Source organism: Coturnix japonica, chromosome 8 (assembly GCF_001577835.2).
Source record: "Coturnix japonica isolate 7356 chromosome 8, Coturnix japonica 2.1, whole genome shotgun sequence".
NCBI lineage: Eukaryota > Metazoa > Chordata > Aves > Galliformes > Phasianidae > Coturnix > Coturnix japonica.
The window spans coordinates 25,018,850-25,042,949 of record NC_029523.1 but is presented as its reverse complement, the minus strand read 5'-3'; the positions used below and the strand labels follow the sequence as shown (position 1 = coordinate 25,042,949).

The following is a 24,100-nucleotide window of genomic DNA, read 5'->3' as shown; positions in this document are numbered from 1 at the left end:
TTGAACATCTCAAGTCCAGCAACAACAGCATCACAGGGTCCCCTTCAGGACTCATTGGATTCTTATTCCTGAGGCCTAAATCACTCACACCTTTCTGTAATACACAGCCCGCCTGCCTGACACTTTAATATTGTGCTGGCATTAAAAGGACCCCACAGGGAACGGCGATACAGCCTGGTTCCTACAAACGGGGGTCTCAGAATTACACACACAATGAAAGGAGGTGAAAGTCGAGGAGGAGCTCCATGAACAACCAGCGCCTCTGAGGGACTGCAGGGCCCGGCCGCACTCAGACCCTCCACCCTCATCCCACCGCCTCCCCCCGCTTCTCCAGCCATATTTATCCAGCCATATCCCTCACAGCACAGACATTCAGTCCCAACTCTCCCACTGAACGGAACCCACCTGCTCAGCCGAAACCTCCCCTCGGCCGCAGGGCAGAGCAGGGCAGAGCAGCCCCGGTCCCTCCCCTCACACGGATCCCGACCCGCCGGGCCTGAGGGACGCAGCTCCTTGGCTGCACCGTCCCGCCCCCTCAGTTTCCAGCCGGCGCCGTTAGGCCGCTGCACGGAGCGGGGCGGGGACGTTGAGGCGGCGGGAGCCGTTCGAATGGCCGTCATGATGTAGGTAGCGGCGCGGGGCGGGCGGGAAGCGGGCGCCATTACAGCCCCTGAGGAGAAAGGCGGGCGGGGGGCAGCGCTGTGTGGGGAAGGGCGGGATCGGCTCTTAGCTCCGTCATGAGCAGGGAACGGGAGGAAACTAAACGGAACGGCCCGCGGTGTGCCCAGGGTGTTCATAACGAACGGTTCGTGGCACCATAGAACCGTCTGAGTTGGAACGGACCCTTAAAGGCCGTTTGGTCCTATTACCCGCAATGAACAGGCTCACACACAGCTCCATAGGGCTCAGAGCCCCCATCTCTGGGCAGCCTGTAAAGCATATAGGATTTGTATATCACATCTGTGTGCAATTGCTACCATTGCAATATTTCGTAAATGAATTACAATAGAAAAAGTTGGGTATACATGGAGTTAACTGATTTCCTATACTGTTTACTTGCAGGAAGTTAAATTGCATAGCTATGCTTTCTGTCAACCAGTTCCTTGGTTAAGTGGTTACACCAAAACAGTACATAAGTGATTAAAAATCACTGAATATTAGTGAGAAACTGCAGATATGGCTAAGAAAGGTAGATTTGCAGTACACCATAGCAGTAATACATAGTGCTTTAGCCTATAAACAAGCACAATGCTCCTTGCTAGCTATATTTTCTGCACTGTGTAAAGTAAAATAAATCCAGTTAGGTAAATTTGAACCAATCTGAGGTATTACAATCACATACACAGTATCTTTCTGCCTCCTGTTCTTGTTCAAACTCTGACATTGGTTTCTCATCCAGATCCATGGCACGGCTTTTCCAGCCATATAAAAAAAGATAAACCAAACTAAGCTTGGATGAGTTTTATTTTAGTGATCCCAGCCAAGGAGTCCATGTAGATTAAGCAAAAATTGTAACTTGTTCTGAGTGAACAGCAGATGTCAAGAGCTGGAGCAGCCTTTCAGAGTAGGTGTATTAATAAATATGTTTCCCTGCTGCCACCAGAGTGGAAGATGTAACAGAGTCTGTATTCCTTAAGCAACATGGGTTGGTATTTAATAAAGAAATACATTATGAAGGATTCCATCAAACTGCTACAGCTTTGACTGCCCTTTGGCAAGAATTTCAGCCACTTTTTTAGATGTGTTACCTGTTTACTTGGCTTTTTAGAGATAAAATACTTCTCCTTTTTGTAACAGAGATCACTGTAGTCTCACCCATGTAAAAGACCCGCACCTGAGTTATATTTCAAAGATGTTTTTTTTATCACTTGAATTTGCAATTTTGGAGTTGTACCATGAATTAAAAGAGGATATGTTTGGAATGAGGTCATCTTAATTCCTTACAGTATGTTCTTCTGCAGGATAAAAACAGTGCTAAGATCCTGAAATATAATGCATTTCTAAATCTTCTTGTTCAAATTGATATAGGATATGTTTCTCGGGGACTGTTCTTATAAAGATTTTAATTTTTTCTTCATTGTTTTATGTAATGCTTTAAACCACTAAGATTTAAGAACGTACTTTAAAAGTTTCGGTTGTCTCTGGGAAAAATAGTCTTAATTTATGTTGACCTTTCTTTCCTTTGAGCGTTTAGTCTGCATTCAATAAAATTTTGATGACTGCTCTTTAGAAGACAGCTGTACGATGTAAAGTATTATAAATATTCAGCTTTCCTCTCCTAGCATTGCCATTAACAGCTGGGCATCCCGTTCAGCAGAGCAGATTTTGCAGAGAGAGCTTGGCGTGCTCCTGAATCAGTATAGTGGAGAAGACTAGAAAATAGTTTCTTATGGTTTGGGGACCTGTAAAGACATAGAGCATCTGTTCCCCAGTTAAGTCATAGTCTGGTAGCACTGAATCATGTTAAGAGCTAAAATGATGGGAAGAACCTATTTTTTCACCTTGGCTGTACCCGCGTTTTAAGCACCTAATAATTCTACTAAAGGAAAAATGATTTCACCCCTACTCAGAAGGTACGTAAATAACAATGTAAATAACGATGTAAATAATGATGCTTTTGCATTTTTCATTGTTCATAGTTTTTAAGGGACAAGCATGTACGTGGCATCTTGAGAAATCCGCTGTCTTTTTATCTCTAGTACAAAAAGAGAGAGTTGGATTTTCCTCTGGAAACATTTTATCTTTCTAAACAAGCAATGTTTTTGTTAGATTGTATTTTAATTACTTAATGTATTTGCTTTCATTGTGGCTTATTTATTTTTCTGGTGTAGCATTTAGAAATAAGTCCAACATATGCAAAAGGGAAATGGCATTGACGTTAGGAATGATAAACCTTACTACGTGGAAACTTTGCATCTCAATGACCAGAAAACTTGTGTGTATTTTTATCTTGCAGAGCTAAGAGATCACTGAAGTTAGGCAGTGTTAAGAAGCATAACGTAAGTATTTTTGGTGTATGGAATGATGTCAGATATGTGTATATAGGCATGTATATGTATATCTGTACATAAGCACAGTATCTCATTGGTTAATGAATATTATGGATTGGTGGCTGTCTAGAAAATTCCCAGGAAGGCTCACAATTACAATTAGTGATGAAAATACGAGTACATAATTTGTAGCATTCTATTTGTCCTACAGCTGCCTGGCCCTAAGCAATGTGTGCCTGTATGAATACTTGAAAGTAAAGAGAGAAACATGCATATTTGTGCTGCCCTCACTGTTTACCCAAGAGCTGAATGAGTTAAGCTGCTTGGTGGAATCATTCATTAGAAATCAGCCCCATTATCCTGGATCAAACGTTCTGCCATGCAATTGTACATGTAACAATATGGAATTATGATAATGCTGTAATCTGCATATTCTAAACTGCAAAATGGAAATGAAAACATTAAAGGCATTTTCATGTCAAGGCTATAATTACCTCCCTCAGCTAATCTGGCATAATGAAACAATAAAGTACTTACACTGTAATAAATTTCACCACAGTTATCACAATAAAAATAAAATTGTACTGTTGCTATTATTTTTTGTAAATGCAGCCATAGCATCATCCCAGTACCAACGTGCCAGGACATATGTCAGTTTATTATCTGCTTCTACCAACAGTGGGTGTTGCTGCAGACACCACACAGAGGTCTTTGTGAGGATGGCAGCATTTAAACGAAGGAAAAATGTGTAAAAGTACATGAAGAGAAATAGCTGCTCAATGAGCTCCCAGTAAATCTCCACATCTGCGCCCTTCTCGAGAGAACTGCTCACACGCAGCTCATACATGGAGCTCTCGCTGCTTGTTAGCAGAACACAGATACACAATTTTAAACATTTGCAGGATTGTTTCTGTTGTTGCTGAAAGAAAAGCTGGCAAAATGCTGCAATGGCACTGAAAAAAAAAAAATCATTAGCAATTTAATTAACAGCTTGGCATACCATTATCCAACTTGTTCTGCACAGAATGCAGCTGTGACTGTAATTTTGCATCTGTTTATTAGGGTGTAGTGGTGTTTCTGTAGCTGAGTGGTCCAGCTGAAATCACACTCAGTTCTTTGCTGCCTTAAAGCCAAGTTTTGAGAGCAGAGCGGGGCTTGGCCTGCTGGAAAAGGCTGCTTGTATGGGAAGGGAATGAGTCGCTCCTTTCCTTGCTTCAATTGCAAAAATAGAGACAAATCAATTTGCTCCTCAACCTCCATGGGCCCAGACATGTAACTAATTACAAACTGAAGTTTCTCCTTTACTTTCTTGGTGCATTTTGCTTTGCTTGTACTCTGTTTCCAAGAGGGAGAAAAGATCACCAGCATCACTGTTACACTGATGTTTCGTCTTTATACCCATGAGAAAAGACTGGAAGGGAATGGAAAAAATGGCTTCATGTAAAATACCCCTTATTCTCAGTATAATAGATGTCAGTACAGTGAAATCACTCATCTGCATTCTCCACTTTCGAAGGTGGCTGATCTCATTGAAAGCAGTGCTGGACACGCCTGCTGTCTCCTTGAAAAGGGAGCTGGGCAAGAACAGGAAAGCTGTCACTTAAGCTTTGTTTTCTGACTTGCTGCATGGCGTGCATTCCTGCCCTTTTGTTTTTAGTTACTGGTTACATAACAGTAAGGTACTATCAGGTGCTGTGCATGTTACTTAATAGTTACACAAAAACCCCTTAGTCACTTCACCAGTGGTTTCAAAGAGTGTAAGATGCAGCTGATACAAGTGGAGTCTCAGGCTGTGCATGTTCTGTTTCTTCGTACATCTCCTTGACTGTCACTAATGATATTGTATAAAGCTGCTGGGCTTTTTAGCTGGAAGCAACTTCTTGCCTGAACTGAAGCCCTTTGTGTGTAAACAAACTTGTTTTTATTCTTAATATCAGTAGTGAAGGGAAATCCCAGTTTCTCAGAGTTGCAATTTAGAGAACAAACTGCACCCCAGGTAATATTTCAGAAATGGAGACTTCTCTGCTGAATTCCTCATGCACCATTAAATTGCTACTCCTGTATAATGAAACGTATCGAAATTCTAAGCCAAAGTTTTGGGTTTAGCGGACAATTTTAAATGGACTTTCATGTTAGTTTTTAATTAACACTTGTTTAGAAAACATTAGAAATCACTATTTTTTGATGGAACTGAAAGTATTCCTATGCCTTACATTCTCAGTAGGATAATACCAGTTTTTGACTGCTGTTTGAACTATACATGTATGTACATATATATACCAGAACATCTGAATCTTTGGAAGCCATGTGCTTATCTTAAAATGGAAACAAGGAGGCTGGTGATTGAAGTGTACTTTGTCTTTTTGTTTTTGACTAAAAGGAATGTTTGCACGCGTATGATAGGCTTCCCATAAGCAGGAGTACATAAAACTTGGAGTTACTTAAAAATCCCTCTTATCAGATAGATTTCAGAGAGGCTTTGACTGATTTGGGATACAACATGCAGCTCTGCCTATGAGACAAGTAGAGGCCAGGATGTATTTAGTTTACAGATGGAAATTCTGTAACTTTCATGGGTTCGGGTGGATATTGGAATTCCTTCGTCTTCAGCCAACATTAATCCAAATTCTTTGTTGTTCTACTACACTTTAGCCAGCTGAAGCAGGCCCTTTGGACAACAAGGATCTAAACTATTCACCAACAACGGGAACACGCCAGATAAGTCCATTTTCATCTCCCACAAGTAGTAATGCAGAGGATCTCGGGAACAGCTTATCACATGGTTAGTTGAACATTTTGCCTTTCTTTCTGCAACATTTTTTCTGGCTATTGGGTTGATTTAGTGATTTATGTGTCTCATGCAGTATGTTTGATTTCTTTTTTTGTCTTAAAGCTTCCCAAGTTTGAGATGGAGGAACAGATTTATTTGTTCATGCCAGTAAAATAAATTCATGCGTAAACACTGAATTTCTCAGTTCTGAGTCTTCCTCTATGTGTATGGAACGTGAGGTAGAAGTTACTAGATCAAGTGTAAAAGAGAAGTTGAGTTACTTTAACTCTTCCTCCTTTGCTTTCTTCTATGTAATTTTTTACATAGTTACTCAAAGTAAGGCTGTTTTTAGTTGAGCTAACACAGCTCTGACTGTCATGAGCTCTCAGCAAAGATGCCCTTTTATAATTAAATCATTTCCATTTCATTTTAAGACATATCTCCACAGACAACTTTCGATGCAAGCAAACTATGAAGTGTATTTTCAGTAGAATAACCTGCTTGTATGGATGTTTTAAGTGTAGAGAAGGCAGTAACTCACCTAGTGTTACTTATAAAAACAATAATACAAAAACACTTACCTTTCTACATAAAACCTAAGAGCTTTTGTTTCCTTACATTACAAATCCTATTAAAAAAAAAATAAATCATATAACAGGTAGGGTTAGAAGGGAACATAAAATCATTTAGTTCCAACTCACCTTCCATGGGCTGGTGGCCAAAACAGGCCTTGAATCCACATCTTTCAGTCCACTGAGGTCAATCTGTGGGTGAGCACTCCAGATGCCAGCTTCCAGGCCCCATATAGTTTGGAATTTATGGGCACTAATTGAGGCTTCATTGACATTCACAAACTATGATGAGCAGAAATATTCTGAGCAGAACAGAATAAACACTAGTTGAAGTTTAGCCCTAAAAAAAAGAAAACAATTTTTAAAGAAATGAGTAAAAAAACAAAAAAAAAGAAACACAGCATTATAATTCTGTTCTATACCTCATGTCTCCATAAGATAAGATATAAGCAAGAAAAGTAGACATCACATTTTGGGAACATAGAAAGAATTGCTTACCCCTTTCCAAGGATTAGGGCTCAATGAACACCCCAAATGAGGTGATCTCCAAGCAGAGATATGTCTCTTTCAGTTGCCAGCCCTTAAATGAGGTTAGGGAGGGGTGGGCCCAGGGTTGCACAAGAGAATTGCTCCCATCTGTGCTCCCAGGGCTGGCCGTGCTCCTTCACCAGGTGCTCTATCACTGGTTCAGGCTGTGATCCCATGGTTTCCATTCAGATATCTGCATGTACTTTTAAACCTTAGCTTTGCAGAAAGCTTTGAATTGTTTATGATGGTAGCAGTCAAGTACAAAATTAAAAATACTGTGGCTCTTTATATATGTTCTCTTGAATATTCCCTACATCTAATTTCTGGCTTTAGTGACTCTTTAGTTTCAGTCAGATGCCTTTCTGCCACACAACACGTTATAATACCCTATCCGGCTCTATTACAAGTTCTTAAACTTTTTGGCAGCTCTGCATTTGCATTATGTGCCTTATATTGTAGGTAAAAGAAAAAAAGGAGCAAAATGTCTCGTACTAACATGGATGTCTAATAGGCTGTTAATGCAGAGGTGAATGCATACTATAATATATACTGTAATGCATGCTGTAAGTATGTGATTCCATACTATTAATAAATATGGATGCGAGGAGTCATTCTTTATGAAAAGACTGATCCCCTGATCATAGCTGACACTGAGATGGATGATTACTCGGTTATTTAGTACTAGCTTCCTTTTTGTCCCCATATTCATATGGCTACAAGATGGTGGAGCAGACCTGCTCTTACATCGCAGTTACAAGTTATCTTTTTAAATGCACTATTTCTCATTTCCTGCTGAAAAGGCACTTTTATTTTAAGTGTTACACTGTGTTAATAGATATCACTTATAAATCAGCTGTTAGTCGAGGTTTTGTTAACAAAGCCATGGGAACAGGCTTTTGTGGTAATAACCTATTCCTGTTCCCTTACAAAATGCAACTGCTCCAAATAGCAGCGTACTGAAACACAGAAATGGGACTCGACATGCAGAACAATGGCAAGTGGGGTATGATTTATCATGCCCCATCATTTGACAAGCTAGAACATTATACTGTCAGTACAGTGTGTCAGCCCTTGGAAATAATTTGCACCTTATTTCCTTGTAGTTGTTTACAGGATGGAGCTGGGGGCCAACCACTTCTTAAAGGAAAGTGAGGGTTTGTTGCTCAGTAATTATGGTTTTTCATGGTAAAGCTTTGTGCTGTATCTAGGCACATAATAGGGGTAAAAAAGCCAACAACTTACACAGGTGAGAGTAATTTAGCTGTGCTCCTGGAAGGGATGAAGCTTGACTCCATCTCCTCTAGACCTCATTTCAGGGCTGACCACCACTAAGGCAGCATCTCTTGGAGGTTGCTCCCTGGTAGAGACTGTCTCAGTATTTCCCAGTGAAGGCATCCATATCAGTGAGTTTTCCCTCATAAGTGACCTTTTGAATATCTGTCCCCATCTTTGTTGCCATCTCTGTATCATTCCACCTTACACATGTAGAATAAAGAATCTATGTCAGAATTACACAGACTTACAGCTGTTAATTTGATAATCCCAAGATTTCCACAAACACAGATGTCACGTGAACTGGTGAGAGGTCAAATTATGGAAGAATAACTTATAGTCAAGTCAGGGTGATTCATTACTAAGGAATCTGCCCTGTTTCATAATTGAAACATAATCTTCCTGAAAGATCATTTGTTAGCCAAGGTTCATATTAACAGTGTTTCTGTGCTTCAGAAGGTTAACGTTTTATTTTTATCATTGTTTTTTTCCCCTTTCTTGTAAACCTCCTAGGAAATGAAAGTGATTCAGAAAGCAGATTATCCAGAAGAGGGCAGCCTCAAACAGTGGAGGATGCGTAAGTGTGTACAGTGCTTTGAGGGTGCAGTGTCGTCATTTTCACTCGGAGGGATTTGTATTTCATATAGAATTAAATTAATAGTGGTTATTTGTAATTTGTAATCGCTCAGGGTTGGATATTTGAAGGTACTGAATGGGAGGGCTATGGGCACAAAGGAATGCAGAGTTTGCAATGCAACTGTCCAAACAGTTCTGTCTCAATGGCAGCATGGGGCATATGGCACTGCCTGATACAGGAGTCATGTCCATAGCAATACATAATGAGATATCATAATTAAGCTATCAATGTAAAAGTATGTTTGCCTATCTTCTGGAAACATACGTTCTTTACCTTATTTTTGGAATCACAGACATCCAAAGATAAAGGCACAGTAACCTTGGGATGCTTTTCAGTTTAGATCTGATAATGATGATAAAGATAATGATGACAAAACTTCACATTTGCATGGTAAAATCTTTAAAAAATCCTGTATTTTCTGCCACAATCTTATTTTAAGCCATAATTTTCCAACACTGATCCTTGGACTTTGGGCAGTCCACGTTTAATAAGCACCAACATAAATGTTTTGGGCAAGGTGTTTGATAAAAGTGCTTTCATAAGCTTGACGGATGTGAGGAAGGAGAAATGACAGACACTTGTTCCAGGTGAGGCTGTTCATGTCTCTTGTTATTAGTACTGCTTGATATTTCCTGTTTTGAGAAGCACTGAATTGTTTATAACGTTGCCGAATTTCAGCTGAAATGTGAACTGATTTTTTCTGTGCCAGCAGTGAGGTGTCATGTAAGTGTGTTACAGTGTTATCTGTGTACCCTGCCAAACAAACACCCAAAGAGCTGGGCAAAGAAAATATTTGTTTTTACTGTGATAGAACTTGGTAACCAGAAAACTGTGAGTCTCTGTGAGACTGTACTGAGGATGCCTTCCAATTTCTTGGGATGTTATCCAATAAACACATTATCCTCAACCCTCAACATTCTTTTAACCTGACTGAAATTGCACTCACCAGGGCTGCACTTCTGTTCTTATAATCTTACCTTCTGTGTTATTCTGCCTGCTTAGCTGATGATTCAGCAACTTGTCCTCTGATGTCCTTGATGTCCATCTTTGGTATCTGTCTTATTCACAGCTCAGCATCAATGTGGTTGTTCCATGTCTTCATCCCTCCTCTACAACTTCATCTGTTTTTTTCTTGTTCTTCATATTGTGACTATCCTGTATTTCATTCAGGCCCAGTTCCTGGGCATCCGATTCAGGTTGTTATGTAAATTCTCGTGTCTGTAGGTCAGGAAGACTTTCTCTTTCAAAATACCTGAGGTGAAACTGTTGTTCATATTAATTCATATATCATTGTATTTGATATAAAAATTACCTCAGGACTAGATACCCTACTGCATACATTGCATCTGATTAATAACATTGGTGACATTTGTTCAAATAATTACTCACGCTTAAGGTTGTAACTCTCCCTTCTGATCATTCCAGTTGTGGTGCTGATGTGCTTGTTTTCCTGTTTGTTTGTCTTGTAATGGGAACTTCCCCCACCATCAGGTTGAAATTCCTTCCTTGTAGGACAGGAAGTGTCTTCTTAGTGGCGGAGCCTGGCAGGCAGCAGCATTGTCTGGATGGTATGTTAGACTGTAAGAATGAAACGCATAACATGAAAAATGACACCATCTTACAGTTATGCTACTGAAAAGCTGCAGACTCCAATAAAAGGGGTGTTTTGCTTTGCTTTGGGACGGTGGTTTGGGGTGGATTTCAGTTCTGATTTTATTTTTGGTGAACCAGTAAATCCCTCAGTTAACACACAGACCCATGGCACAGTGACAGTAACCTTGAGCTTGCAGGAGGGTTCTGTAATGGTGGTATTCCTTAACATTTAAATGTTGGCATTCAATAATTCAGTGTGCTCTTCTTTTAATTAAAAAAAGGCAAGTATTTGAAAGACAAGCAGTTAGGAACATGCCAATAAAACACATTTAAAAACCAACACCTACACACTGCTATTTATGTGAGCCTCCATACACTTTCTTTCTTAATACTAGATTCGGGGTTTCTTACAAATGTGATTCTCCCCTTATGGGGGAGAAGCAGCAGGTAGATGATTCTGGTTGCCTCATTTGATTTGCATGCGTTCCAGGGGAACCTCACCTAAACCTCAATGGTAGGACTTCTTTGTAATGAATACTCAGCGCAGATCCTCAATCATTCACTTCTAGTCTGAAATTAGATCTAACCTGAAGGGATATGATTTTAATTTTTATTACAGAGAACAAAGTCTGGTATTTACACTGGCAATCAGATGTATTTGTGGTTAATAGATGAGGCTGTACCGCTGTCATCCTGTGTGACTATAAGGAAATCCTGATTACTGACCTGGGTTTCTGTGTTAGAAATTAGGATACATATGTTTGGCACTTCCCAGATAGATATTTAAAGCTGTATTTGATGTGGTATGACACAGTCAGGTTGGCAGCTCATTGGTTCACAGGTTATTTAAATCCGTCCTGTTATCACATTGAAGCTGTTGGATCCCCTGTAAACGCTGATTTTTTTTTTCAGTGCCCCGTGTCTAATAGCAATTGTTCCACCTTCACACGCAGGTTTGCAGCGCTGCAGTCCAACGTGCAAAGTTCATTGGTGAGAATTCTGAAAGCAAGAGAAAAGCTGACAAGCCTACAGGTCTGATTTACACTGATTTATTTATTTCTTCATCTTCTTTTAGCGTGGAATTAAGAATGGAAACTTCAAATGCAGCATTTGAGTTTAAAGGAATAGGGAAGCAAGTAAAATACTGGAATCCAAGCAGAGCTGGCCTGGAAGTACAGAAAGCGCAGCCCACACACACACACACACAAGGCAACTTAATAGGTTCTGAATTAGAGAAGTTGCTTTTCCAAGCACACTATTTGAAGTGCATCTGCTCGTTTTGTACATGAATAAAAGCATATGAAATAGTTACCAACTACTATGTATAACTCGCAGTGTGAGTTATTACAGTGTAGATTTATATGTCCTTGAAGATTTAATATCCCTTTGTGTTGAAGTGATTGTACTATTTAATTTACCTCTAATGTATCATCATTTAATAGAGTCTGCTTTATACATGCTAAAATGCAAATAATTCTGGTTTGCTCAGATTTCTTGAATCCATTCAGGACCAGGTTAGCTGCCCAATGTCAACATTCTGGATACAGCTCAGCATAATGGAAGCATTTCATCATTTATTTTCATCTATGTGTGGTCCAGCAAGATTTTATTCACAGGGAAAAGAACAGCAAACCACCAGTGCTAAGACTTGAGAATCTTATAGTGGAAATGTTTATTTAGAAAACCTTTTGTGTTTCTCATTTGCCACTGTATAGTTTCAGATCTACCATGAAATGCTGGGGGGTATTCACTTCTTCCATAGAATGGTAAATGCCTGTAGATTTCTCTTTTACTAACATGTTATAGCCAGCTTGTACATGCTCCGAGATTGCTTTCCTGGGGATCAAGTGTTAATCTGTTTAAACAGCTGAAGACTTCTGAGTGAAGCGTAAATAACAGGAGATTTTTAAGCAACTCTTTCAAAGGCACCTGAATGCCATTTTCCAAAGGAACATATGTTCTTAACGCCATTAAACTCCTTAATCCCGCTCGCTCTGTGAGAGGAAGTCTGATGTGGTATTGAGAGTTTGTGAGGAGTGTCCCAAAAGTTCTTCCTTGTCGGAATGTGATACGAGCTGTGTAGGTATTTCGGGAGTGAGATTTAACGATCTTTGATTATGTTTTCTTCCAGGCTTTAGAGGGCAGCAGAGAGCTGGAAAATATCATCGGTGACTCAGACTCGTCGTGCGACTTGAGCGCTGAAGTGCAGAAAACCCAAGCGCTAAGTAAGAAGGATTTCCGACAATATTTATACTCCCCTGTGTTATAATGAAGGGTTGTACTGCAGGCCTCTGCTGCCTGAGTTCTTCTGGTCAGAGCAAATACGCCTTAAACGTCCCCGTGCACCCAATAGGGACATAGAAGAAAGACAACCTCAAGGACCCACACTTCTAACTCAGCTGCAGATGGAGAGGAAAAACTTGGAAGAGCAACAGCTTTTCTCATGTAAATAGTTAGCTACTTAGTGGGCAGTTAGCTAGTGATTAGGCTAAACGTTTGCACTTTGATTGCGTTGCCTTTCTTCTCTTTTTGGAAGGAAGTTGTTTTGTTTGTTTGCCTGTTAGAAGGATTAGGCTGAATATAGGTTTCCAGGCTTTAAAATCGCTATTCATCTGTCTTTAAATGATGGACATACCAGATGCTTATTGTGCTGGGAGAGGGGCACCTTACCCATGGCACATCTGTAATAGGAACACGGAAAGTCGAAGATTTCCTTTTATGCGTGTTTGTTTTAGGAAAGTTTTATCCTTACTCCAAGCCAGAGGTTCTTGGGACTTCTCAGTCCTCAGCAGCCAGAAAAGCGTTTGTACTTAATTTCCCAGCTTCCTCCACAGCTAGAAGGGGAATATGTGATGGGAAAGTATTTTAATGCAAGAAAAAAAAAACAAAACCACGCCCAGCCCTTATCATTCATTGCTGACTTACAGGTAACAACCAAAAAACGCTCCTGGGTATCCAAAGGAAAAAATAACTGTCTGCCTGGTCTGGTCCTTCCTTAGAGCTCAAAGTAGCTGCAGGCACCAAGGAGTTCTGTTGCTGTTCAGGCCTTGATCTCTGTGCTTTGGAATAGTCTGTTCCTTAGTTTTCACAGCAGCATGAAAGCATCCATATCCACACGGCATGATTATGATGCAGGTGTGTGTCTAACATTGTATTTACCTAATGACTGCTTATCCTCCAAGGTTTACCTATGTAACATCAGTCCTTTGGACTTTTTGCACTAACCTCATAATTTAGTTCCCAGCTGACAAGAGAAAATAAACAATATATGCACATGCACAGCCACTGTATCCACTCATGGGACATGCATTTGAAGAAGATAAGCATACAAAGTCCTTTATGCGGATGTGGTGTTTTGCTGGTATACGTTATTCCAGAACCCATCAGGGTGCTCTGTTATCTGCAGAGCCGAATGCTGGATCTCACTGCAGGACAGCAGAAGGCAGCTGGCTGACTGCTACTTGTGTTTGCACTTGGAAGCCACAAGATTTTTGTGACCAAACATCACTGAGACTCCTCTAATGCATGAGGTGTATGCAGCCCAGCTGTGGAATGTATGCACCACACAATTCCAGCAGCACTGTTGTTTAAATTAGCATTTCTTTCCTGCCTTGTATTCCAATGCTCATTCAGATTTCATTTTGCATTTGTATGCACCCTACTCGTTCCCTCTGTCATGCAGATAACCAGAGGCTTTCTTACACAAAGTGAAGTTTTGTGAAAACAGTCTGTGTTTACATTACTACCCTACACGTGGATAGGACAGTAGAACCACCACATCCCCAAGGCTGCAAACGAGATGTCCGACCTCTTGTTGGTGCTGTTATTATGTGCACTGTTTCTGTAAGCTTCCTATTGCCTCCAAAATGGGAAAGAACCCTCATTTCCCCCACACTCGGGATTAGAACAAAGTGTGTCAACAGCAGGAGATAAAAATGGGGACAACGTATAATATGAGGCTTGTAAGCACGTTTCAAAGTATGTTCATCTGGACTTCTTTTTGTTAGTATTTTTTAGCAGCACACAGATAGGCCCGGTGTTTTTATTAATCACGTGAAGAAAAATACAGGTGCTTTGAAAATGAATAAGAAAGCGCTGGTATTATTTGCCTTGAAATCTCTGGGGTAACATTTATTGATTCATGATTTCTTTCTTTGCCAGTGATTCAAGCAGAAGAACTGCAGCTGTTGAAAAGGAACCACGGACAACGTCCTGCCCGAGGTACCAAGAAACAAAACCAAAAACCAAACCAATGTTGTAACTTCCACATGACAGACATTTTGATGATTCCTTTTACTTGATTCCTCCTTAGTTCTTTTGGCCTGAAGTACGTTGGATAACCTTTCATGTATGAAAGTGGCAGTAGTGAAATGTATTTCTTCTGAGCTTGCAGCTCAGCCTAAACTCTTGCACTATTCAAATGCAGGTTTCATCTTTTTAGCATCTTGTTGTATCGAGTATCTCTCCATATAAGTGTCTCATTAACAGCCCTGCACTTGAGGCCTGATCCAGAACTCGGTGCACTCAGGCCCTTGAGACTTTCCCTACCCTTCATACATCTGGGTTGTCTTTGTTCTTTCTCACTCTCCTCTCCGTTCTCACATTTTGAGTACATAAGCCAAGTAGCATGCGCTGTCTGCAGCAGAACCTTTGTCACCCTGTATGTATTGGGAGGTCCTTAGCACACTCCAGGGGACTGTGAAATCGTAGCTATTATGTTTCCTATAACTAGGCCTGTGAAAATATTTGAAGTTGGTGGTGTTTAACATCACGTGGCCCACACAGCCCCTTGGCCAAGGGAAGGTGGGGGGGGCTGGGTGGGGATGCTCAGACTCCTCTTGTCCTTCTGTTCAGAAGACCACATCCACTGTCAGGCAGTGCTAGTGCTGAGCGCTGTGGGCCACTGCAGATCAATACAGCTTCTGCTTCCCTCATGCCCTGCTCTTTAGTGATAGTTGGTGTAAAAACCAGCCCATGACACTAAACATATTGGCAGTGTTCAGTCTTACTGGAGAAGAAATGAAGTAATTGGGAAAAGCGTGATGGGAAGTAGAGTATGAGTTTAAGCTGACCAGTGCTGATGAAGTTTCAAATGTCAGTAACGCTTCAATAAAGAATCATATCTTCTTTGCAGTCTTGAAAACGCAGAAATAGGAGAGGCCAATAATTTTGTGCTTAAAAGAAAGCATTTGGAGATGCTTTACTTTGCCTTTTAATTCTGGATGTGGTTTTCTGTAATTATTTGTAATTAGTTATGCTCAAAATTTAAAACCTATGACTATTCTGTGGCTTGATACTGGTGGAATGTCACATTATCATCACATGGTGAGCCATGAAATTTATTTACTTTACATAAACAACCTCTGCTTAAAACAACTTAATACAAAACATTCCTTGCTCAATGGGCAGCATTATGCAGGACTCAGTATATCATTTTGTGTGACCAGCATAAAAAATGGCATCATTGTTTGTCCATGACTCGCATTTACAGTAAACAAAATGTTTTTGAATAGAATATAAGCAAACTGTAAAACAGCTGCCAAGCGATGAAATCTAGTCAGTGTGCTGCAGCCCAAAACATGCTTTATGTGTGTTGGGAATGAATGTGTAGGTTGGGATGTGCATATTTTAAAGGAAAATTTAATCACTCCCATGTTTGGAGGACTGAAGATAATGTTCTACAGAGGAAAGCTATTGAAGATGGTTTTTCCAAATTATATTAATAATTCCCGTTACCCAAAAAGATAAACAGTGACGTGGATCATATCCAGGACTCTGCTGTCCGAGTAAGGAACAGTAAAGGGAGTGTTAGAGCAGATCAAATATTTGCTGTGTGGGAAGGAAACAGGAAAACTATTTTCAGGCTGTGTCTTACAGTAGAATAAAAAATGCTCATTTTTGTTGCTGTTCACCCTGAGGAGCCCAGTGCCACATCTGATCGTCCCCATGAAGGTCAGTTCTACATGTTCCTAACTTCCATTTGTTCATAATGCAAGGCCTCAAGTTTTGCTTCTTTGAAACAGGAGTGGCTGCTCTCCAAGAGACCAGATCAGGCTTAACTGGATGGGTTTTGATCCCACCCCAGCTGAGATCACCAATAACAGCCAACTGCAGAGATTAGGGACCAAAAGTACTACTGAGTTCCAGCTTGTCTGCCCTGTATTGCTGTCCCTTGAAAGAAGGCAGTGAAAATGCTGACCTTTGTAGCCAGCTATGAAGCATGGCACCTGGACCTTTTTTGCCACAAGGCAAGAGGAGAACTGGCTGTTTTTCTTTGCAGCCAGTTTAATCTGCTCAGATTCATGCAAAATCTCTCCGTGGCTGTGCTCACATTGAGCAGGCAAACACCTTAGTCCAAGAGCCTGAGGTGCAAACACGTCTGTGAAAAGCACAGAGATATGATGCTTTCTTCTTCTAAACAGCGCTTTGCTTTAGGCTTAAAATATGGCTGGATATTCTCTTGTTAAGACCTTTAAAACTCCCTGGTCTACATAGAAAATGGAGAGAACTGTTGTTAAAGTTCATTTTGTGGTGCAGGAAATCTAAGCTGGTTCATCTTGGCTCATCTGGAAACTTGGCTTTCTGTATTAAGGGATTCTCTTCAACAGGAGTGAGGTGTTCCTTTTTTTTTTACTTCTTGGTCACTTTTGCACTCTGATCTGATTCTGCAGGATTTCTTCTTGTCCAAGAGAACCACGTGTATCACACAGCATAGAATTCAATGTCAGAAACGGTGAGGAATAAAATAAGGAGAGTTTCTTCTGGAAACAGGCAGGATGGCAGTAATACAGCATTGCACAGTTCATCCTGATGCGTGTCAGCTTGAGTTTAGACTTTCTATTGGGTCTTGGTGTGCAAGCAACTGGATAGGTGGGGTCTGTCCTGCTGGAGGGTAGCTGGGAGAGAGAGTGAATCCATCTTACAACGTGTTTCTGCCTCGTTCTCAAATGGAATAGAATAAATTCATTTCTGAATTTCAGTTCTTTAATCTGTTTGGGAGAAGTGCACGTTAAGGAGAAGAGCGTTGTACACTCAGTTTTACTCTGCGGATGAAAGCCTGTTGCTCAGGCTCATTTGGCAGGATGTGTTCTCAGTCCATGCGTGCAGCCCTTCTTTCAGTTGGTAACCATGCAAAGTCCTTTGTGGTTTAGGAGAGATAAGGGAAACCACTTAGGCTGGCATCCACAAAGCGCAGTGCTTGTGGTTTGCCCAGCACAGACGAGCAGTGTCATCTACTGGAGGAGCCCTGCTGAAGGGTGAGGGGCTGCTGGCCGTGCTGCTGTGCCACCATGGCACATTCAGCTGGATGGGACCCAGGGCTCAGGAGAGCTCCTTTAAAAACAGCCTGAGGTTTCAGAAGCCCCTGGGCCTGATGTTGCAGTGTGATAAGCTTTTTGGATAGAGGGGGCAATTTACAAACCTCTCCCATGATTTAACATCTTCTGCAATGCAGATGAAATATTAAGCTATTAACTCTGGTGGCAGATACAGAAATGCACATGAGACATACGACCGCAGCCCCGACGTGTGTACGCACAGAACTGTCAGCCTGCATTTTATATGTAGCTGTCGGCCACATTTGTTCATGAATTTCACACTCGTGTTTACACTCTATTTTCCTATGTACCTTTTTACAGACTCGATGGCCATTAATTTGTAATCCTAGCGGATCTGGACTTTGGAGCATGAAGTTTAATGAAAAATTAAAGCGCTGTACTACTTTCAGCCATTACATGCAGCAACTCCTGCATGAGGATAAACGCCGCTTTCTCCCATGAATATAATTATTTTAAGTAAAAAAGAAAAGAAACATTAGTTTGGGCTCACTTAGAAGCAATTATATGTTCGGGAGGTGTAAATAACTGCCTATCCAGACGTTACAAATATCCAGGTGCTCCGTATGTGCTGATGACAACAAAATTGAAAAGAAAGACGGTAATAATTCTGACTGGTTTTCTCTGCAGAAGATATTGATTATTTGTGTGTGGTGAGAGATTTGGAAAATTCAATTAAAGGAGTTGTGCAAAGGTTTCATAAATTCCCCCGGCCCGGCGTGTACACAGACATTGGTGCGTATTAAATCAATGCAGCACTTCACAATATATTTTCTTTGAAACATAAAAATAAATAACATTTAAACAGTTCTGCTTACTGCAGAAACAAATTTTATTTGCTGTGAAGCATTCAGTCATGTGCTATCAGCCCCTCGCACGCATTTGCCGGCTGTAACAAATTTTATAGACCTTTCCTCCAGGGGCATAGCTCATATACGATGAATTTTTAAATGAGCAAATGGTGAAGAAGGGATGTCAGCAATATAAAAATTGATCAGTTAAAAGATAAAAGCATAAGTAAAGAGATTTGTATGGTAGTCTTAATAGGTTTTATTAAATAAAAATACTATAAAAAGACAGTAATGAATAGACTGACGGTTTTAACTGTGGTTGAGGTGGAGAAAAATTATTCTGGCACATTTAGTGCGAGATTGGTTTTATATCACCTGACAGGTGGACATTTTTTTCCTCTCCGCTTTTTAGATCTGCCAATGTTTGAGGGCAGTCAGACTTGGGAAGGAGCAGGAGTGGAAGCAGGGGAAGAAACTTGGGGTTGTGCCCTGCTGGTGCTGCAGGGGCTGGGCAGGAGGCAGCGGGGAGCCGGGCTTCTTGGTGACCATTGCGGTGCTGCACTGTGCCAAGCAACCCCAAAATGCTGAGCTGCCCTCCCAGCCCTCCTGCTGCAGGCACAGCGGGACTTCAGCTGGAGGTTGGGCCGATATTGCTTTGTGTGCTTGGATGTGTTTGAGCTTATGTCTGGGCTCCTCATGTGACATACGGAGAAGGGTTGTTTTGCTTGTTTTGTTAAGGGTTCAGGGGCTTTTGGAGCAATACCTTCTCCCTGTGAGCTCACCACATGAACTGCTCACCCAAACAACTGCTGTGACAAACTCTGTACTGCTCTGAACCATCTGGGAAGAAAATAATGTTTTTTTTCACTCTTTGAATACCTAAATGCCATCTGTATAAGTATTACTATCAATATGACTCATCTAAGTGTGTTGTTGTGGTGTACATCTAGAAACAAAGCAGAGTCAGTGAAGTTTTCTATGAATCTGGGCAGCTTACATTTTTTAACACACTTTTTCAGAGTGACAGGCTGGACTTGGCGTGGTGACATCAGTGTGTCACACTCATTTCTGTTGCTTGTCACAGAATCACAGAATCACAGAGTGGCCTGGGTTGTAAAGGCTCACAGTGCTCATCCAGCTCCAACCCCCTGCTGTGTGCAGGGTCACCAACCAGCAGCCCAGGCTGCCCAGAGCCACATCCAGCCTGGCCTTGAATGCATCCACAGCCTCCTTGGGCAACCCGTCGTACAAATTTGGAGTTTCCTATTATAACTGGAGTTACTGAACAACAGTTTGTATAAGCAAAGGGTGTTTATGCTGCAAAGTTGTACCTGAGGCAGAGTTGAACTGGATAGTTTTTTTTTGGAGTAATCTGACGAGATGCAGTTTAGGATTTGCTGCCTGCTCCATGTAACAGCACTGGTACCTCTGCTGGAACTGCAGGCAGGGCTGCATCACACCACCTGCAGCCAAGAAATCACAGCATGGAGAGTGAGCATCAGAGCTGTCCTCACCATCACCCGTGTCTTTACTGGCTTTGATGCCTCTCTGTGGGCTTCTGTGCAGCCCCTTTCCTCATAGGAAGTCATTTTAGCTTTAAATGCAGTAAATATGTCTGTGGTCCTCAGTATGTTTAATACATCATCAATAATTCTGAATTCCATCCTCACCCTTTGGTGGTGGTAGAATCAAAACGCAGCACAAACCACCAGCATCCGCTGCACAGAGCCCAGCGCTGATGAGCTGCTGCACAGCCACCCTGAAAGGCACCTCCTGCCCACCCCACAGATCCCATTCCCTGAGCTCTTTCTGCCCTTCTCCCCGCCACCCGCTCAGCCCCACACTCACCTGCTGGAGGGCACAGCCAGCAGCGCTCAGTGCCACTCTGCTGTGTGCCACCCCCTCAGGGGTTCAGGGATGGCTGCTCCTCTCTTGCAATCCTTGGTACAGCTCCTTATGGTCCTTACAGATCTTTTATGTACAGTATGAAGAGTTCTGTTGACTATTGCAGTAGTTCACTCATATCTGTGTGGAGATTTGCACTAGTTCTGCATGAACACTGTTGTGCTCACTGATTTTCTCCCCCTGCAGAGCACGCCCAGCCAGCCAGCAGCTCTGCCTTCCTGCAGCTGCTCCTCGACTCCCTGTAGCTCCTGTCTGCTGTGCACCTTGTCCAGCTGCTGCACACAGGTACCGTAACGCTGCGCACTGAGACATGCTGCTTTCAAATGTGCAGAGCTATCTATGATAGACTTGCAGTCAAAACTGTGATGGTTTGTTGGGGAAATGTTGTTACTCCACACGTGGCAGTGGTTACCAATGCTACTGGTTTGCTGAGAAAAAGGATATATTGGAGCTACTAAAAAAGCCGTCCTGCTCTAAAGCACCTGGTTGCATTCCTCCTTGCGGACGCAGTCAGTCTCTAACTGGATGCTTGCAAAGAGTGACGATCCAGCTGTAACACAGGTCAACACAGCACAGAAACGTGCACTGCAGCAAACACTTCCTGAGCTGCCATCAGTGACTCCTCACAGCTCTGCAGGGTACGTGCAGGGCGGGGGCAAGCAAGGAGGGGAACAGGGCAGGGACAGCACAGAGACCCCGGCACCTCCAGCACTCCATGATCAGTGTGGGACACAGGCATCCCGAGGTGCCATTGAGTGCAGATTTATACAGCAGGTCAGCTCCTCCTGTTCTGTGAGTGGTTCGTTCTTAGCAGTCCCAGAGCAGGAAGCATAAAACAAGGTGCTAACAGACCTCGAGTCACATTTAAGGGTTTCTAAATTCTTCCTCCTTCAGCTGCTTGTCCTTGTGGCAGCGCTGTAAGAAAGGCCCAGTCAGAGGCTGACCTGGTCTGGCACCGGGTGTTACCCACACATGGGAAAACTGCCTGCTCGTGAGTTCCTTAAACCCTGAGAGCCAGAGGGTACATGAAGGGGAGAACACCTGCAGGTTGTAGCCTTTTTCTTTGCAGTGTAAGAACTTCGCTCCTCCTGGAGAGCTGAACTACTCCGAGTTCTTAGAACTGAGGGACACGAAGCTGATGTAGTTTTTACCAGCTGTCCAAGTGCGCTGCTGTGGGGCTGAATTCACAGACATGTTCTACTTCTCAATGAAGGTTAAATTTTATTCATTAACCTACAAGGAAAACAAAAGCTCCGAACCCTGCTGGCCCAGAGGTGCTGTCAGCACAGACCTGTCAGCTGCTCAGGACAGCGAGTCCCTGCTCCTTCCTCCTCCCAGCCCAGCTCCCCCCAGGCTCTGCACTAAAGCCCTTTGCTTCCTTAGCACTTACAAACTCAGGCTGTGAGTATATCTGATATACAGAGCTGAGCAACGCTTTAACCATCACCTATTCAGTTCTTTTTTCCTGTATTTAGGAACACAGCATTTCCTCAGAGCAGATCCAAACGTTACTGCGGCTCAGCAGAGACCATCTGTTGGCCTGCATTGCCTTAGGATGTGTGTGCATCTATTTTCTGAGCAGCGAGGCTGCTGGACACAGGACAGAACTATAATTGTGAGCAGATCATATGAATGATGATGATGTTGTCTAACTGCAATTTATTTTAGTCATTCCTCATCTCCCCCCGGGCATTATGTGAAAAATGCATTCCGCATCAACCCAAAGTTCTACATCTGCTTGATTGGACTTAAAAGGAGAGGAGGAAGGCCTGTAAGCCTATCTCCCCTGCAAATACCAGGCAGCATTGCTTGCTGCGCTGGGCAGGTGCACATCTAGATAAAATGTCTGGCATCTATTTAAACTGAACAATGCGCACAACCAGATAATCTCAATGTAAATAATACATTTCTTCGTGGTTGTTCTGTCCCAGTGTGTGCGCACAACGCCAGCTTCCATTCACTGCTGCTTGGAACATCAACTGATTTCCTCTGTGTGCCCCGCTGCAAAGATAATTGTTGTGTTGCTCCGGATTAAACAGAACTGCAGCAAAGCATTCCCTGCAAGAACTGCTGAGAAGCAAATGTTGTTAAAGGGGAGCGTTGGATCCCACGCCTTCAGGGAGCAGCAGGAAGCTTCACAAACGTGGTGCCCTGGGAAATGGCTGCTCCCTGCTTCACCCACAGAGCTCAGCAGCAACAAGGCAGCAAAGCACCATCTGAATGGACTGTCTGGGCTCCAACAGCCTTCCTAAAAATCCACCGTATCTGACAGGTGACGCCGTTGGTGACCAAAGATAAAGGAAGCTGCACCACGCAAGGAATGGTTCTGATTGCTGACCCTTCCATTTGTTTATACTGACAAATGACTCCTCTGTAGCTGCCACTTAGGACCAGTTTGCCATCCACGAAGATGCTTCCTCTAATGCTGACCCACATCACACTGTGTAAAGGCACCGGAGCCAAGCCCACCCTCATAACAGCACTCTATTAACATTCCTTTTAGGTCACCACTTCAGTTTCATGCCCATATTTAATGATATACAGGGGGGCTTTTGTTTCCCATTAAGTTTGATGTAGAGAGAGTAAAATTCAACATAAACACAGATAATTGAACAGCAGTTCTTAAACAGTGAGAACCCAAACAAGAAACATGACAATATGTGGTTAAATATGTGTGTAGTCAAATGGGGATGGACTCCAGCGTTGGGCATTTTTAACAAATAAAAATAACTCTTGCATTTAATTGCTGTGCGGGTGATGTGAGAAGTTAATTGTCACTCATTTAAGTTGTCTGTGCTGCTTTTTGTTGTTAAGATGAGCTCAGGTTTCCCAGCTGTTTGTTTGCATGATAATGGGAAAAGAAATAGCTGGGACAAAGCGGTCATAGTAGTTTCTATAACCTGACTGTAACCTTTGTAGCTGAAAATTCAATAAACACTGATCTTTAAAGAGCCTGCAAGTGAACTGGGGGGCAGCTACAGGAAGCTGCTCTGGACGGCTCTTAGAAGGACAAAGTTGCTTTACAGAGGATCAGTTGGGGTGATGATGGGCAGCCAGCTGCACAGTAACCGACTCACACAGTGCCACCCTTATGGTGACATTGGTTACTTAACTGTTTTTAGGGAAATACAATGTTTTCACCCTCAGCTCCTGCTGCAAATCCTCCCAGCACATGCCTTGCCTATTTAAGCGGTTACTGTTTCTTTGACCTCTCCGTGTACCAGGCTTCTGCCTTTCCGAAACAGCTGGGTCTGTTAAGAACCATTTCCAGTTCCACACAAGGTGGATCGTATGACTCTCACTTTATCACCCCTGGAGGCCATCTCAAGGACAAAGAAAAGAGATCCACGCAAAACTAATGTTTTCATACGGGTGGGAAGGACCCTGCCCTGATCTTGTGATGAACACAAGAGAACAGGCTCATGAGAACGTGAAGTTTTCTGCTTCCATCTTAATCTGCTGTTTCACACTTTATGTCAGTGGAACAGAAAGGTCTTCAAAGTGCCTGAAGCTCCAGCAGCCTCTCAGCACTCAGTGCTGGGGGACACAGCGTGCTTCAGCTCTGGAGACAAAGGTTCCTATTTATGCACCCGATACACATTAGTGCCCACTCAGCCTACGTGTCCTAAAAGAAAGGAGGGATTGTGGCAGAGCTGGTGTGCCACGCTGGGGGACGCCCCCTCAGAAACATTCTAGTGCTTGTGAAAA

At 42.4% G+C, this 24,100-nt stretch overlaps 2 protein-coding genes across 9 annotated transcripts in view; one reads left to right on the top strand and one right to left on the bottom strand.

Moving 5' to 3' along the window:
- EFCAB7 (EF-hand calcium binding domain 7) overlaps window positions 1-625 on the bottom strand; it is a 23,200-nt gene extending 22,575 nt beyond the window's left edge. For all 3 annotated transcript variants that reach the window (XR_001557006.2, XR_001557007.2, XM_015870751.2), the window contains exon 1: window positions 406-625. Coding sequence is in view for 1 of the 3 variants with exons in the window: in XM_015870751.2 (XP_015726237.2) it covers window positions 406-620 (215 nt within the window). In the remaining 2 variants the exon portion in view is untranslated. The remainder of the gene's footprint in view (window positions 1-405) is intronic.
- ITGB3BP (integrin subunit beta 3 binding protein) lies at window positions 555-23,341 on the top strand. Of its 6 annotated transcripts, none has more exons than XM_032446422.1 (9): window positions 1,289-2,573; window positions 2,957-2,999; window positions 5,643-5,772; window positions 8,646-8,709; window positions 11,316-11,394; window positions 12,494-12,587; window positions 14,524-14,583; window positions 20,579-20,677; window positions 21,868-23,341. In XM_032446422.1, the coding sequence occupies exons 1-8, from the start codon at window positions 2,551-2,553 to the stop codon at window positions 20,635-20,637; spliced, it is 552 nt and encodes a 183-aa protein (XP_032302313.1). In that variant the 5' UTR covers window positions 1,289-2,550; the 3' UTR covers window positions 20,638-20,677; window positions 21,868-23,341. The 6 variants fall into 6 exon arrangements, with proteins under 6 accessions (XP_032302312.1, XP_032302311.1, XP_032302315.1 ...); XM_032446423.1 differs by having other exon boundaries at window positions 1,291-2,573; window positions 22,324-23,341; XM_032446421.1 differs by lacking the exons at window positions 1,289-2,573; window positions 20,579-20,677; window positions 21,868-23,341 and adding exons at window positions 555-623; window positions 16,386-17,022.
- The last annotated feature ends 759 nt before the right edge of the window (window positions 23,342-24,100 follow it).

Bases quoted from the DNA above. Each gene is read 5' to 3' on its own strand.
- ITGB3BP (XM_032446420.1), top strand. From the start codon at position 2,551: ATGATTTCACCCCTACTCAGAAG. The intron at 2,574-2,956 runs GTACGTAAATAA...TTTATCTTGCAG, and splicing joins ATTTCACCCCTACTCAGAAG to AGCTAAGAGATCACTGAAGT. The intron at 5,773-8,645 runs GTTAGTTGAACA...TAAACCTCCTAG, and splicing joins CGGGAACAGCTTATCACATG to GAAATGAAAGTGATTCAGAA.